The following is a 14,647-nucleotide window of genomic DNA, read 5'->3' as shown; positions in this document are numbered from 1 at the left end:
ATCCTACAACAACTAGAGCTATAAAGTGCAGCCACGTTTTAGGGACTCGTGTGTAAAACTCCACTGTCTGGTTGCATACGCCAGCAGTAAAGCATCCGGAACATGAACTAAGTGTTACAGAGGAGCAAGTACTCAGCCACAGATCTAACGGAAGAGCAGGACTCGCACACGAAGCACTACCAAGCGCTGCCGAGCGCAGCTGAAGAGCCGCGGCCCTCATTCCCTGAGAGCCGCACAGTAAAAGGCTGTTTGCTGCCCGCCCCCCCCCCCCCGGTGCCGGACTCCCAGCCCATCTACAGATTCAGCACAGGCCTCCCTCCCCACAGCCCATCTACGGATTCAGCACAGGCCTCCCTCCCCACAATCCAGCCGTGCCCTCTGCAGAAACGGACACGTCGACTCCCAAATTCACACAGAAATGCCACCGACGCAGAGGGCCCACACAGTGCTGTGAGGGTGACGAGCTAGAGGACCCAAAACTTACCACGGAGCCGCGGCAGACAAGAGAGCCAGGGCCACAGGGCGGACGGGACAACGGGGACACCGAGGGGCCAGAGCGGGGAAGCCAGAAACTCGCTCTCCACACCGACCGGCAGGAGGGCGGCAGGGGAAGCACCGCCTCTCGGACACGCAGGCGCACGGGCGGGAAAGGCCTGCGCACGCCGGAGTCCTGGGGGACCTCACAAAAGCCACTCCGAGCCGGTGCCGATGGGACGGAGGGCCGTCTGGCGGTCCCCGGGGACGTCCCTGCGTTCCCGCCTTCCACCTGCGTAGCTGCTCCAGCAGCACGAACGCCTGTGTCTGCTCAGGCAGTGTCCCTGCAGAATTCTCACGGCACCTACGTGGACACCACGCCGCCGTCACCCGCCGTGGGGAGGAGCACCGTCTGTGCTCCAGACCCAATGCCATTCCGCCACAGAAGGGAACACGGTGCCGACGCCTCGGCCAGCCTGCCCTAAGACCTCATTCAGGGCCAGAGGGACGCTTGATGGCACCTCATAAGAGGTAGAGGAGGGGACCCCAACTTTGGAGGTCGCGGGGTGACCGCTCGGGAGGGCAGGGCTTCTTTGTGGGAGGTGGAAAATGGTCTAGAAGTGACGGGTCACTTAGAGTCCTAGCTACTCAGGAGGCTGAGACCTGAGGGTCCCAGTTAGAAGCGGGCTGGGGCAGCAAAGTCTGTGAGATCCTTATGTCCACAGTAAGAACGGGAAAATATCCAGAAGTGAAGGTGTGGCCCAAGTGGTAAAACCTCAGCCTCGAGGAAAAAAGCAAAGTAACCGCCGGAGCCCCCAGTTCAAGCCCCAGTGCCGCCCTGCCCCCTCCCCCCCATTAAAAAGGGAGCGAGGTTTCCGGAGCAGATGCGCCCCCGTGGGAAGATCCCACCCTGGCCCATGATGGGAGCGCGGCTCTCACAAGGCGATTCTTAAAAATGACAGCTCACCGCCACCTGTGTCAGGTGTGACCCCAGTTTCTCCTCTCGCCAGCCGCGGCCCTCCTCCATCACCAGGGGCAGCTCTCCAGGAGGGCGAGGACCCGATGGGAAGGGGCAGCCAAGGCCTGGGCAGGGCCCCAAGGCCCTGGAGAGGGGCGCACGGTACTTGGGGAGGGGGGGCGAGGCCCAGGAAGGGGGCGCAGGGCCAGGAGGAGGGCGCGGGGCTCTGGAGGCTGGCCCAGGCCCTGGGGGGGGGGGGGGGGACGCCGGGCTCTGGAGGGGAGGGGGGCGCACGGGGCCCGGGAGGGCGCGGCGGGGCGGGCCTGGCGAGCCCCGGCGGCCGCCCTGACCTCGGGGGCGGCGCCAGCACCCCGGGCGCGGCCGGCGATAGGTCCCACCCCGCCGGCGGCGACCCGCGGGGCCGGGGGCGGGGAGAGGCGGCGGGAGGGCGCGGAGGGCCGGGCGCGCGGCTGCCGGCGGGGCTCGGGCGGGCGCGGCGGGCGCGGCGGGCGCGGGATGTGGGCGCCGGGCGCCCCCTCGGGCCCCGCGGGCTGGGACCGCCGCCGGGTGGGCGCGCGGCTGCGCGCGGCGCTGGCCGGGCTGCACGAGCTGCAGGGTCTGCGCGCCGCGCACCAGGCGCGGGTGCGGGGCGCCCTGGCCGCGCAGCCCCCGCCGCCCGGGGGCCCCGACCCCCGCGGCGCCCGGGGCCCGGAGCTGCGGCTGGAGGCGACGCTGGCCGCCCTGCAGGAGCAGCTGGTAGGGACCGGGGCTGGGGCGCGGGGGCGCGGGGCGCGGGGCCCGGGGCGCGGGTGCGCGGGGCGCGGGGCGCGGGGCCCGGAGCGCGGGGCGCGGGGCGCGGGGCGCGGGGCGCGGATGCGCGGCGCCCTCCGGGAGCGGCCGGCCCCACCTGCTGCCCCCGCGGGCGGGCGGGCGGGCGGATCCGGGTGCGCGGGTCGCGGGGTTGCATTTCCCGGGCGGGGGCCCGGCCCCCTAGCCCCGTCCCCGGGCCCAGCTCCTCCGGGAGGGAGCCTTGGGTCGGGGAGCCCCGGCCACGCGCTCCCGCGGATCGGTGGGATCGGGTCGGATCGTCCCTATCAGATGGAGGGGGGGGGGGGTCTGCCTCGGCAACCGGTCATCTGAGCTAAAAAAGAAAAGGCCGGACCTGCGGCTGCCAGCCCAGCTGCGCCGGAGGCTGAGCTCGGAGGCTGAGCTCGGAGGATGGCAGTTCGGAGCCAGCCTGGGCAGGGAAGCCCCTGAGACGCTGACCTCCAGTCCAGCACCCAGAGCAGCCTGGGCGGGGCGCTGTTCGGGGCAGTGCTCGGGCCGACTCTGAGCCTCGGGGCTGGCGCACCCAGAAAGTGGCTTCCAGGCCCCCTGGTCCGGGAGGAGGTGGGGCCGGGGCCCTGGGGGCCGCGCTCGGCCCGGGCCTCTCCCCCGCCCTGGGCCGCTCCCAGCCTCCTGGCTGAAGGGACTCCCATAATTACTTCTGCGAGTGTTACTTCAGTGTATAATTTCATGCAACTTACAAAGGAAAAAAGTGGGTTGTTGCTTTTGTGGGGTGTTTTTTCTTTTTGCAGTGCTGCAGTTTTTTTAGGAGAGAAAGGAAGATGGTGTAGGCATCTCTTTGAGTCATCTCTTCAGCTGTGAAATTTCTTTTACTGTAGACATTCAGATCTGCCCTGTTATTTTTCCTTTTTAAGTGGCGGCAAGTTGCTAGGTGAGGCCGCCGAGCTCAGCTCCGCTCCGCTCAGCTCAGTCCGGCCCGGGAGGTGAGGACGAGGACGCCAAGAGCCGCCAGTCCAGGGTCCGAGGCGGCCCCAGGACTGCGCCGCCCTTATCACCAGAAAGGAGCCGGGGAGGGGGGCCAGATCCAGCTGCCGCGGGAGCCTGGGTGGGCTGGGGGACCCCCGCCCGCCCACCGGGGCACCATGCCGGTGTGAGGTGTCCCCCTCTCCCCCCCACCGGGGCACCATGGCCGGTGTGAGGTGTCCCCCCTCCCCCCCCCCCACCGGGGCACCATGCTGGTGTGAGGTGTGTCCCCCCCCCCCCCCCCGCCCGCCCACCGGGGCACCATGCCGGTGTGAGGTGTGTCCCCCCCCCCCCCGCCCGCCCACCGGGGCACCATGCCGGTGTGAGGTGTTCCCCACCCCCCCCCCCACCGGGGCACCATGCCGGTGTGAGGTGTTCCCCACCCCCCCCCCCCCACTGAGGCACCATGGCCGGTGTGAGGTGTCCCCCTCTCCCCCCTCAGGCACCATGCGGGTGTGAGGTGTCCCCCTCTCCCCCACCGAGGCACCATGCCGGTGTGAGGTGTCCCCCTCTCCCCCCCCAGGCACCATGCCGGTGTGAGGTGTTCCCCACCCCCCCCCACCGGGGCACCATGGCCAGTGTGAGGTGTCCCCCTCTCCCCCCCCCCACCGAGGCACCATGCCGGTGTGAGGTGTCCCCCTCTCCCCCCCCAGGCACCATGCCGGTGTGAGGTGTCCCCCTCCCCCCCCCCTCAGGCACCATGCGGGTGTGAGGTGTCCCCCTCCCCCCCCCCCACCGAGGCACCATGCCGGTGTGAGGTGTCCCCCTCTCCCCCCCCAGGCACCATGCCGGTGTGAGGTGTCCCCCTCCCCCCCCCCACCGGGGCACCATGCCGGTGTGAGGTGTCCCCCTCTCCCCCCCCACCAGGGCACCATGCCGGTGTGAGGTGTCCCCCTCTCCCCCCCCCAGGCACCATGCCAGTGTGAGGTGTCCCCCTCCCCCCCCAGGCACCATGCGGGTGTGAGGTGTCCCCCTCTCCCCCACCGAGGCACCATGGCCGGTGTGAGGTGTCCCCCTCTCCCCCCCCCCAGGCACCATGGCCGGTGTGAGGTGTCCCCCTCCCCCCCCCAGGCACCATGGCCGGTGTGAGGTGTCCCCCTCCCTCCCCCCACCGAGGCACCATGCCGGTGTGAGGTGTCCCCCCTCTCCCCCCCCAGGCACCATGGCCGGTGTGAGGTGTGCACCGGACACAGGTTGCCCCCACGGTGACCTGGGTCCGGCGCAGCAGCCCGGGGGCGGCGTGGAGGCAGAAGCGTTCATTTTCAAGGGGCTGGAACCGGGTTGATGTTTAACTTGGCTTCAGCCTCGTACAAGTCAGAGCTGCGAGTATTCAGCCTCTAATTGCAAGTCGTCTTTTGGAGGAGATCAAACAGGTTTTTGTTTAATTTTTTTTTTTAATGTGTGGAGACCAGAAGGAACACGCAGACTTTGTCTTAAAACTTTGTTCTTGGAATGGATTACGGATCAAAAGAGAAGGAGAATTGAGTTAGTGACATCAGCCCGCGCGGAACACTCTTACATTCTTCTTGCAGTTGGAAAAAAAAGTCATGAGCGATGCTAGTTCTTTAATGCAGAGAGCAGTCCCAGGGCTAGAGTCCAGGAACCTGAGCTAGGGCGGCTCCTCCCCTCCGCTCCTCCAGCCTCCTCCCATTCAGGTGTGAAGACAGGAAGAGGTTTATCTGAGCCCTGCGCAGAGTCATCCGGCAGGAAATCTCCAGTGGGGACATGCTCCGGCTTTTCTGGGGATTTAAGCTGTCCTGAGCAAGGAGAGCAGATCTCATCAAATGGGTGGCATCCTTTTAAATTGCATCTAGAGTTGCCAGGACGGTGCCAAGGGATCCCGCAGAACAAACACATGAGTGGAGCAAAGAGAGAGACGACTTCAGTGCTGTGTCTCCCGGTGCAGATGTCCCTACCCCAGAACCCACATTCTGCCGCTGTCAGTCCTTCTGGGCAGAGCTGACTGAGCCTCACGTTTCCAAAGGAACCTGGGGTCCCCAGAAAGCGGCTGCATTTCCATGGTGAACATGATTGGGCCATCCCAGAACCCTTAAGAGGAAAGCCTCACTCCAGCCCTGGCATCCGAGCCCAAGATGGGCCCGAAATCTCTCCCTTCCACCAGCAGGCGCTACCGCGACCTCTGGGAGAGGGGCCGCACGGAAGCCAGGAGAGAGCCGCAGTGAGACCCTACCCCGGGGACGCTGCTGGTGGCTGGCACCGCAGGTCCTGCCTCGCTTGGGAAGTGGTGCCTGGAAGCGCGCCTTCGCAGCGGGCTGTGGCTCTGGCTCTGGGATGAGCACTGGGGAGCGAGTCTCCAGCGCCGCACGGGGCCACGTGGGCCCCCGGGGTTTTCTTGGACTGACTTCGCCTGCCTTGCCGCGAGGCCGTCTCCTTGGGTCTGACCTGCGAGCTCACCTTTCACGGGGCTCGGTGGAGCCTCTTACGCGGGGTACGAAGTTTACCCCCAGCGGGACAGAGACCACGGCAGCTGTAGCTCATGCATTGAGTGCTTCCTTTGTACACTCCTGGCTCTCCTGTAAAGTGAGGAAGTGTGTCAGATACCATCTCTGATCCCTAAGGCACGTAGGTTTGTTTTTTGTGGTTGTTCTCTGAATATGCCATTAGGTTTTTGCCGGGACTGTCCATGGGGGAGGGCGAAGCAAATGCAAATCCGGCGGTTTTCTGTGCACTCTAAAGGGAGTGTTTTGAAGGGAAGAGTCAGCCGAATCCTTCGTGGCAGCCTTGGGACGGCGGCTGGAGGCCATGTCCCGGTGCGGGAGTCTGGCAGGGCCCCCGGCTCACCTCTGGGCAGAGGCCCTCTGCGTGGAAGTTCGGGACTCGTGCTCTAGCTGGCTTGGACCTGGCCATCCCTTCCTGTCCTGGGCACACGATTCCGCAGGAAGGAGGAGCACGCAAAGGCCCGACACGGAAGCCCCAAGCTGGGGCCGGTGCGAGGCGTCGGTGTGGCGGCTGAGAATCCCCGATTCTGGGCCCTTAGGCGGGGGCGGAGGTCGGAGGCGGCCAGCACGGTCTGGGAATCCCTGCCAACCCCCGGATTATCAACCGCAGTCGAGTCTGAAGGCCGGCCGGCCCGGTGCTGAGCACAGAGCCTCTGGGTGGTAGGCTCGCATTCGTGCACAGCCCGGGTTCCGGTGCCTGCGGTTCCAGGACAAGAAGGAAAGCAAGCCGCTGACAGGAAGCGCGCGTGCGCGGCCTTAGTGACGCTCAGCAGTGTTCTTCCTGCGGGTGTGCAGGGCCACGGGGCTGTGTGTGTGTCTGCGTGGGCTGCGCGGGCCCTCTGCCGTGCTCGCGACGCTCGCCCTTGTGAGAGCGTGCGCGGCGAAGCGGGGGTGTCTGTGCCGCCCGATGGGGCGGGGGGCACACGGTTGTCCAGCTCAGGGTGGGTTCTGCCGTGCTCAGGATGGCAGATCGCGTGGAGACGCGGAGACTCGCGACCTCGGACGCGACTTCAGCCCGGCGCGGCGCCTGGAGGGGGAGCCCGGGCAGACGGGGCGGTGGGGGCCCGCCTCCAGCTCCCCTCACCCCGGTGAGGCGTGGAGAAGCGACTCGCTCCGCCACAGGACGGCACCCTCGCCGCTTCCCTCTCATGCCAGCCGCTCCACTGACATCACCAGCAGAACTCCCAGCAGAAATATCACCTCCCCGGGAAGGACGCTCACAGCCGGGCCCCCAACCCCAGCCGATGGGGTCAGGAGGATTGCCCTCTGAGGCCAGCTCGGGCAAAAACGGGGCGCGACACTTTGCATCGACCGATAGAGAGTTGTGCACGGTGCTGTGGGTCTGTCAACCTTGCTGCACCAGAAGTGTCAACAGGAGGGCCACGGCCTCGGCTGACGTGCGCAGAAAGCCAGACTCCCTTAGAAATCACCGGATGTGTGGCTCAAGGGGCAGAGCTCCTACCTAGCACGTACAAAACCCCGAGTTCAAACCCTAGTACTGCCAAAGGGAAAAAACAAACATCATTTTCTGTAGTAGAATGAGCTACATAATTGCACCCATTAATTATCCACCCTAAAGCGAATCGTTAATCAAAACAATACGTTGGGAAACAAGGTGAAACTTTCCAGTCAGGAGAAAGAAATCAGCACTTACTCCATGGTTAGTTCAGTATGCACATACACATGTCATTGCATATGCTGTTTCTATGCCTGTGTACACACAGACACGTGTGTATAGATGCATATATACATGTCCTCGTGTTCATAACGATAGATAATTAAGCAGACACAGAGCGGTGTCTGTGGTTTATAAACAGTAGCTTCTGCTCTCAGCAACCACACAGGTGCACCGTAGAGTGAGGCCAGGCTCTGCGGGAGAGCTGGGGTCGTTACCGTCTGTGTTCCTGGGGCGAGAGCTGGGACTTCCTGCCTTGTGTGCCCGGGTCCCTGCCCAGGGCTCCCTCCCCCGCAGCCCCCCTGCTAGCTCTGTCGGGTGGGAGCATCCCTCAGGTCCCTGCCCAGGGCTCCCTCCCCCGCAGCCCCCCTGCTAGCTCTGTCGGGTGGGAGCATCCCTCAGGTCCCTGCCCAGGGCTCCCTCCCCCGCAGCCCCCCTGCTAGCTCTGTCGGGTGGGAGCGTCCCTCGGTGGTGAGCTGGGAGTCGGGCGCCGGAGCACAGCCCCTCCTCCCCCTAGGACGCGCTGTACCTTGGGGCCACAGCCCCAGGCCGTGGTGAAGAACATCACAATACCAAGTAAACTCTGACCTAGAAGTAAACGCAAGCAAATAGGAACGCCACCCGTGGAGCCCGCGATGGTTCTCTGTGGCCACGTGGCTCATCGGTTGTAGTCTGCATTCTTACAAAGTACCTCACTGGAAATTGCAGATAAAGTTTTAAGGTTTGTTGGAGGAAACTCTATGAATGTGCTCACATGCGTAGGTTGGGGGTGGAGGGGAAGTGTATGGTACATATGCGCACATGGTACTCCAGTGCCAGTGGACTCTTTCCTGAAGAGTGTGTGTGTGTGTATGCATGTGTGTGCTTGTGTGTGCGTGTATGTGTGGTGAGCAGGCATCACCGGACTCTTTCCTGAAGCAAGTGTGCACATGCATGTGTGTGCATGTGTGTGCTTGTGTGTACGTGTGGTGAGCAGGCATCACCGGACTCTTTCCTGAAGTGTGCACATGCATGTGTGTGTGCATGTGTGTGCTTGTGTGTATGTGTGGTGAGCAGGCATCACCGGACTCTTTCCTGAAGCAAGTGTGCACATGCATGTGTGTGCATGTGTGTGCTTGTGTGTATGTGTGGTGAGCAGGCATCACCGGACTCTTTCCTGAAGCAAGTGTGCACATGCATGTGTGTGCATGTGTGTGCTTATGTGTACGTGTGGTGAGCAGGCATCACCGGACTCTTTCCTGAAGTGTGCACATGCATGTGTGTGTGCATGTGTGTGCTTGTGTGTACGTGTGGTGAGCAGGCATCACCGGACTCTTTCCTGAAGTAAGTGTGCACATGCATGTGTGTGCTTGTGTGTACGTGTGGTGAGCAGGCATCACCGGACTCTTTCCTGAAGTAAGTGTGCACATGCATGTGTGTGTGCATGTGTGTGCTTGTGTGTACGTGTGGTGAGCAGGCATCACCGGACTCTTTCCTGAAGTGTGCACATGCATGTGTGTGTGCATGTGTGTGCTTGTGTGTACGTGTGGTGAGCAGGCATCACCGGACTCTTTCCTGAAGCGAGTGTGCACATGCATGTGTGTGCATGGGAGGTGGGTGTCAGTGGACTCTCTCTCCTGCAGCTCAGCAGGGGATTGCTTCACCATGGGGGGCGGGGGGGCAGCCCCAGTTAAGGAGGCGTGCCTCCAGCACGTGACAGCGCACAGGTCGCATTCCTAATGCAGCTGGCGTGACCTGGGTCCGCTTCCTTTCTCCTCCTTCCCTGGCTCAGTCCCGGCTGAGGCGGCGGGACACCGGCCTGAAGACTCACCTGGACCAGCTGGGCCAGCAGATCGGCGAGCTGCAGCTGGACGTGTGCCGGCCCTCCTGCGACGCCCTGGACAGCGACAGCAGGCCCAGCTCGGGTACGCAGCGGGCGCCCCGAGGCCCTGCACCGCGGCCGGCGTCACCGCTTTCGACGCAAGATCCCGGGCGGCGTTGGGGGGTGCTGGCCCTGTCTTAGGACACGGGGCTGGGGGCGGGTGTGCCTGGCGGGCTGCGTGTCCCCGGCCCCCACGCCCCGTCCACGCGCCTGCTTCGTAGTCGGCTCTGGGCTGGGCGCCCGGCCGGCCTGGGGACCCAGGAACCTTGGAGCTCACCCCCTGACTGTGCGACTGCGGAGCCCTGGAAAGGCGCCTGGGCAGGGGAGAGGAGGGGGCGGGGGCCCAGGGAAAGACAGCACCCCGTTTCACGGTCAGTCTGTGGAGCGCACTGGCCGAGGACGGGACCAGCCCCCCCGGGGCGCAGCTGAGGCCGACTCTGACCCGCCCACGCCAGCACAGCTACAGAGAATGACCCAGAGCCTTGCTTCCCTGGGCCCGTCCAGGGGCCCCCTCACCTCTCTCCGGGCCGGCGCAGTCGGGAGAGGCCTCCCCGGATGGAAGGCCCCCCCCGGGTGCACTGACCAGTCCCTGTCGGCCCCGTCCAGGCTTCTACGAGCTGAGCGACGTGGGCTCCTCCTGTGCCTCCGTGTGCAGCGAGCGCCTCTCCCCTTCGCCGGGCACCGGGCCGCCCGTCTTCCCGCCCGCCAAAGCCCGGCCCGGCGTGGGCGACTGGCGGCCCCGGTCGGCCGACGAGACCTCGGTGCCCACGCGGAGGCCCCCCGCCCACGGAAGAGGGCGCCAGGCCCCCCCGGGAGCGAGCTGAGAACGCCGGCCAGCCCTGCGGTGTGTTCCGGCCCAGGCCAGTGTCTACCGGTGAGAGCCAGGAAGGAGGGCATGCCCTGTGGGTGTGAGCAGATCACAGAGGCACCCCCGCCCCACGTGGAGCCCCCCACGGGCCCGGTGCGCTCTCGCACTGCAGGTGGGCGGGGCCTGTGCTCGCACTGCAGGTGGGCGGGGCCCGGTGCTCGCACTGCAGGTGGGCGGGGCCGGTGCTCTCACTGCAGGTGGGCGGGGCCCGGTGCGCTCTCGCACTGCAGGTGGGCGGGGCCGGTGCTCTCACTGCAGGTGGGCGGGGCCGGTGCGCTCTCGCACTCTAGGTGGGCGGGGCCCGGTGCGCTCTCTCGCACTGCAGGTGGGCGGGGCCGGTCATTCGCTTTCTCATTATTCAGATTGGACATCAGGAACGTCAGTGGGTTGTCAGTCCTCCAGAGCCCCTGATTAGCTGTGTTTGAAGTCTAGATTCAAGCAGATTGGTAGAGGTAGCTCACTTACCTTAGCGCCTCAAAGGAAAAGGGTTTCGTGTGTGTGTGCGTGCGCGCGTGCGCGTGTGCAGTGCACCGGTCCTGGGCCTTGGACTCAGGGCCTGAGCACTGTCCCTGGCTTCTCTGTGCTCAAGGCTAGCACTCTGCCACTTGAGCCACAGCGCCCCTTCTGCCCTTTTCTATAGATGTGGTGCTGGGGAATCGAACCCAGGGCTTCATATATACACGAGGCGAGCAGTCTACCACTAGGCCATATTCCCAGCAAAGGGTTTCATTATTTTTCCAACATAAGACACAAGACAGGAGATGGGCCTCGGCGTATCATTGGTCTCTCTGAAGTGAGAGCTCCAGATCCACTCCCAGGGTCCTGGGGGACCTGTCGTGTCCCCTTCAGCTGCAGGCCTTGATCTCTGGAGGCCCCGGGCTGTGTTAACGGGGGAGCTGAGATGGCTCTTCCTGCTGCCAAGGAGCCCAGGGATCCCTATGCACGCACAGGCCACCTCTGGCAGGTGAGGAGCAGGGGTCAGTACACAGGCACAGGCCACCTCTGGCAGGTGAAGGAGCAGGGGTCAGTACACAGGCACAGGCCACCTCTGGCAGGTGAGGAGCAGGGGTCAGTACACACGCACAGGCCACCTCTGGCAGGTGAAGGAGCAGGGGTCAGTACACACGCACAGGCCACCTCTGGCAGGTGAAGGAGCAGGGATCAGTGCGCACACACAGGCCACCTCTGGCAGGTGAGGAGCAGGGGTCAGTACACACGCACAGGCCACCTCTGGCAGGTGAGGAGCAGGGGTCAGTACACACGCACAGGCCACCTCTGGCAGATGAAGGAGCAGGGGTCAGTACACACGCACAGGCCACCTCTGGCAGGTGAGGAGCAGGGGTCAGTACACACGCACAGGCCACCTCTGGCAGGTGAGGAGCAGGGGTCAGTACACATGCACAGGCCACCTCTGGCAGGTGAGGAGCAGGGGTCAGTACACACGCACAGGCCACCTCTGGCAGGTGAAGGAGCAGGGGTCAGTACACACGCACAGGCCACCTCAGATGGAGGCAAGACTTGCAGGCCGCTGGGAGGTGCAGGCTGGGGAGCCTGAGTCCTCCTTGCTGGTGTCTTTACCGGTCCTTCTCTTTTCTAGGTGACCTTGAGAGAGTTCTCCCAGCTGACCGGGGGCCGCACAGCGCGGGCCCAGACAGCGCGCCTGCCGCCTTCTTCTGCCCGGGGCTAGACATCCCCTCCCAGGCCCTGGACCCCACGTACCAGCGCGACCTGGTCTCCAGGGGGGGGCAGGAGGTGTACGCGTACCCCAGCCCTCTGCACGCGGTGGCCCTGCAGAGCCCCCTGTTTGCTCTCACCAAGGAGACCCCGCAACGCCTCAAGCACTCGCCCCCCGAGACCCCCCCTCTAGGCGCCGGAAGTCCGAGTGGGACCCAGGCCGGGCCCGTCCATGCGCTGGGCACAGCTGGAGCCTACATCGACCGGCTGCTGAATCTGAGGGTCCAGAGGGCCCCCCAGCGGAGTGCCGTGGGGGCGCAGGGCCCCCCGGGATGTGGCGCGTCTCGCTCCCCACAGCGCCCACGGGGCCGGTGGTGGGCGGGCGGTGGCCGGCCCGGGGAGCCGGGGCGCACCCCGGGGGAGGACGCGCCCGGGGCCGTGCCCAGCGGGGCCCCCAGCAGGGCCCCGCCCCGCGCAGCAGCGGCCTGCGGCCTCCGTGGACTCCCTCTCCCCCCACGGCCCCCCGGAGGACGGGCCCCCGCCCTGGAGCGGCCACGTGGACCGGGAGCCCGCCGCAGGCCCCGCGCCCTGCACCCCGATTCCGCAGCACCGCGGGGACGGTGGCCCGGGCGGGGTCCCGTCGCCCTCTGGGAAGGGGGCCCGCGGGAGCCCCCTGCGGGCCCCGGGGCCCTGTGTCCGCCCGGCCCGCACCGCCCGCGAAGCCTCTCCCGCCGGGCTGAAGGCCGGCCTCCCGCCGCCGCAGGCCGCGAGGGCCCGGAGCCGGGCCGGCAGCAGGGCGCCGCGGCCCGGGAAGCCTCCCCCGGCACCGCCCGGAACACCCCGGGGCTTCCACGCCGTCCCCGTGCTGCCCCTGGCCTGGGACCCCCAGTGCAGACCCCCCGGCGGGGGCCCCAGGGGGAGGCCCGTGCTGGCCAGGGGGGCTCCCGGGCGGTCCTGCTCCGAGTCCACCCTCTACCCGGTGCCTCTCCTCGTCCCCCTGGTCGTAGCCCGGCGGGAGGGGTACCTGTCCCCCGGGGGGCCGGCGCCCCTCGGTCCCCCCTCCCGGAGGAAGCAGCGCCGGTGGCAGTCCACCGTGGAGATCTCAGCCCAGGGCCGCCCCGCCAGCCGCCCCGAGCCCAGCGCGGGGCCCCCCAGGCCCGTGACGAGGAAAGCGAGCAGTCCTGGGGCCCAGAGCAAGCCGCCGCTGGCCCGCCAGGACGCCTGCACCCGGGGCGGGCCGGAGCCCTCGGAGGAGGCGGCCGAGTGTGCCTCCCTGTTCCACGCCACCATCGCTGAGACCAGCGAGGAGGAGGAGGAGGAGGGGGAGGAGGAGGAGGAGGAGGAGGAGGAGGAGGAGGAGGAGGAGGAGGAGGAGGAGGAGGAGGAGGAGGAGGAGGAGGAGGCCAGCGACCACACCACCAGCCGCTTTGGGGACCAGGAGTCCAGCAGCAGCGACACCGAGTGCCGTGTGCAGAGCAGCAGCAGCAGCCCAGCCGCCGACAGGGCAGAGGCTGTGCGGGGGGCGCCGGCCTGGCCGGGGGAGCCCCCCCAGTCTCTCCCCAAGGCCCCCAGGGGGGCGAGGCCGCCCTTGCCCCCCGTGCCCAAGCTGTGCCGCATCAAGGCCTCCAAGGCCCTGAAGAAAAAGATCCGCAGGTTCCAGCCCACAGCCTTGAAGGTCATGACCATGGTGTGAGCGGCGGGGCCCTGAGCGGGACGTGACCCAGGCCACGCGGCAGGTCGACCAGCCTGGGGGGCCCTGCTGCGTGGCTTCTCCGCCGGAGTCCCCCTCCGAGGCGCCGGCCCTGTGCTGGCTGTGAGCCTGACACCTGAGAACCGCAGGATGGCGATACAGACTCAGTCCCTCACGCCTGGGGCAGCGCGTTCCCGTGCGGCCATCGAGCCCAGCCCTGGGCTCAGGCTCCAAGTCCTTAAGCTGCTCCCCCCCCCCCCGAGGCATTACCTTCAGAACACTGGGCCTGCCTGCCGGAGGAGACCAGAGCCGAATCCCAATCCCATGCGATGCTCGGCATGAATACACGCCCAAACCACTCCATGTCCCTGCAGAATAAAAGTACCTACTAGATGCCCTCTCTCGTGCTCGTCCTGGTCTTTCTGGCCCCTGTGCGGCCTCGGCAGGGGTCCAGTCAGGCCTTGTGGGTGCGAGGTGACCCTGAGGAAGGGGGCGCCCTGGAGGGGGCTTCTGTGGCCAGGCGTGCAGGGGGTGGAGGGTACCGAAGTCCCCCCGGTTCCTGCAGTCCATTGCCTCGCCGCCGAGTCTCACGCACCACGCACACACACACAGCAGGCCCTGGGAAGAACCCAGTTCCAAACCCAGCTGAACTGAGACAGGGTTTGTACGGGTGCTCATTCCTGTAACAAGTAGCTGGTTTGGGATGCAGTTGGATGAGATCAACATGTGAGAAATTGGTTGATGGCTCCTAACGAGGAAGCCCCCTGCTGTCAGGGAACAGGGGTACACCCACACCCCGTGGACAGAGGGCGCAGGGGCTTCCCACGGGGAGGGGCAGTCACTGCCCAGCAGCCCTGCCGTCGAGCACCGGCTGAAGAGGGGCTGGGGAGACCCCTGCTCTGCCACACGGCCTTCCACGGCTGCCAGCCCCCTCCGGAGGACAGAGCTAGCCGGCAAACGGGCTAGTCAGTAACCTGGCCAAGCCGAGCAGATGCTGGCGGGTGACACCGGGACCTTTCCATGAGAGCAGGAAGCAAGTGGCCCTAGGGAAGCCCCCAGAGCTGCGCAGAAGCAGTTGGGAACATCAGTGAGCAGGGGCCCACCACACGGCATTCTTGACGGCATTCCTGGGTGCCGTCCTGAGAGAGGGGGCTGCAATCGCCCCAAGGCGTTCTGCAC

General features: G+C 66.1%; 1 protein-coding gene across 1 annotated transcript; it reads left to right on the top strand.

Moving 5' to 3' along the window:
* The first annotated feature begins 1,948 nt into the window (after window positions 1-1,948).
* LOC125357622 (dapper homolog 2-like) lies at window positions 1,949-13,519 on the top strand. The gene is given in 7 exon segments (XM_048354575.1): window positions 1,949-2,188; window positions 9,147-9,279; window positions 9,843-10,021; window positions 10,023-10,110; window positions 11,702-12,240; window positions 12,308-13,081; window positions 13,148-13,519. Coding segments are annotated over 7 exon segments (2,277 nt in total). The 3' UTR covers window positions 13,472-13,519.
* Window positions 13,520-14,647: the final 1,128 nt, after the last annotated feature.

This window comes from Perognathus longimembris, chromosome 9 (assembly GCF_023159225.1).
Source record: "Perognathus longimembris pacificus isolate PPM17 chromosome 9, ASM2315922v1, whole genome shotgun sequence".
NCBI classification, from domain to species: Eukaryota; Metazoa; Chordata; class Mammalia; order Rodentia; family Heteromyidae; genus Perognathus; species Perognathus longimembris.
Note: the sequence above shows the minus strand (reverse complement) of the source record. Positions and strands in the feature narration are given on the sequence as shown.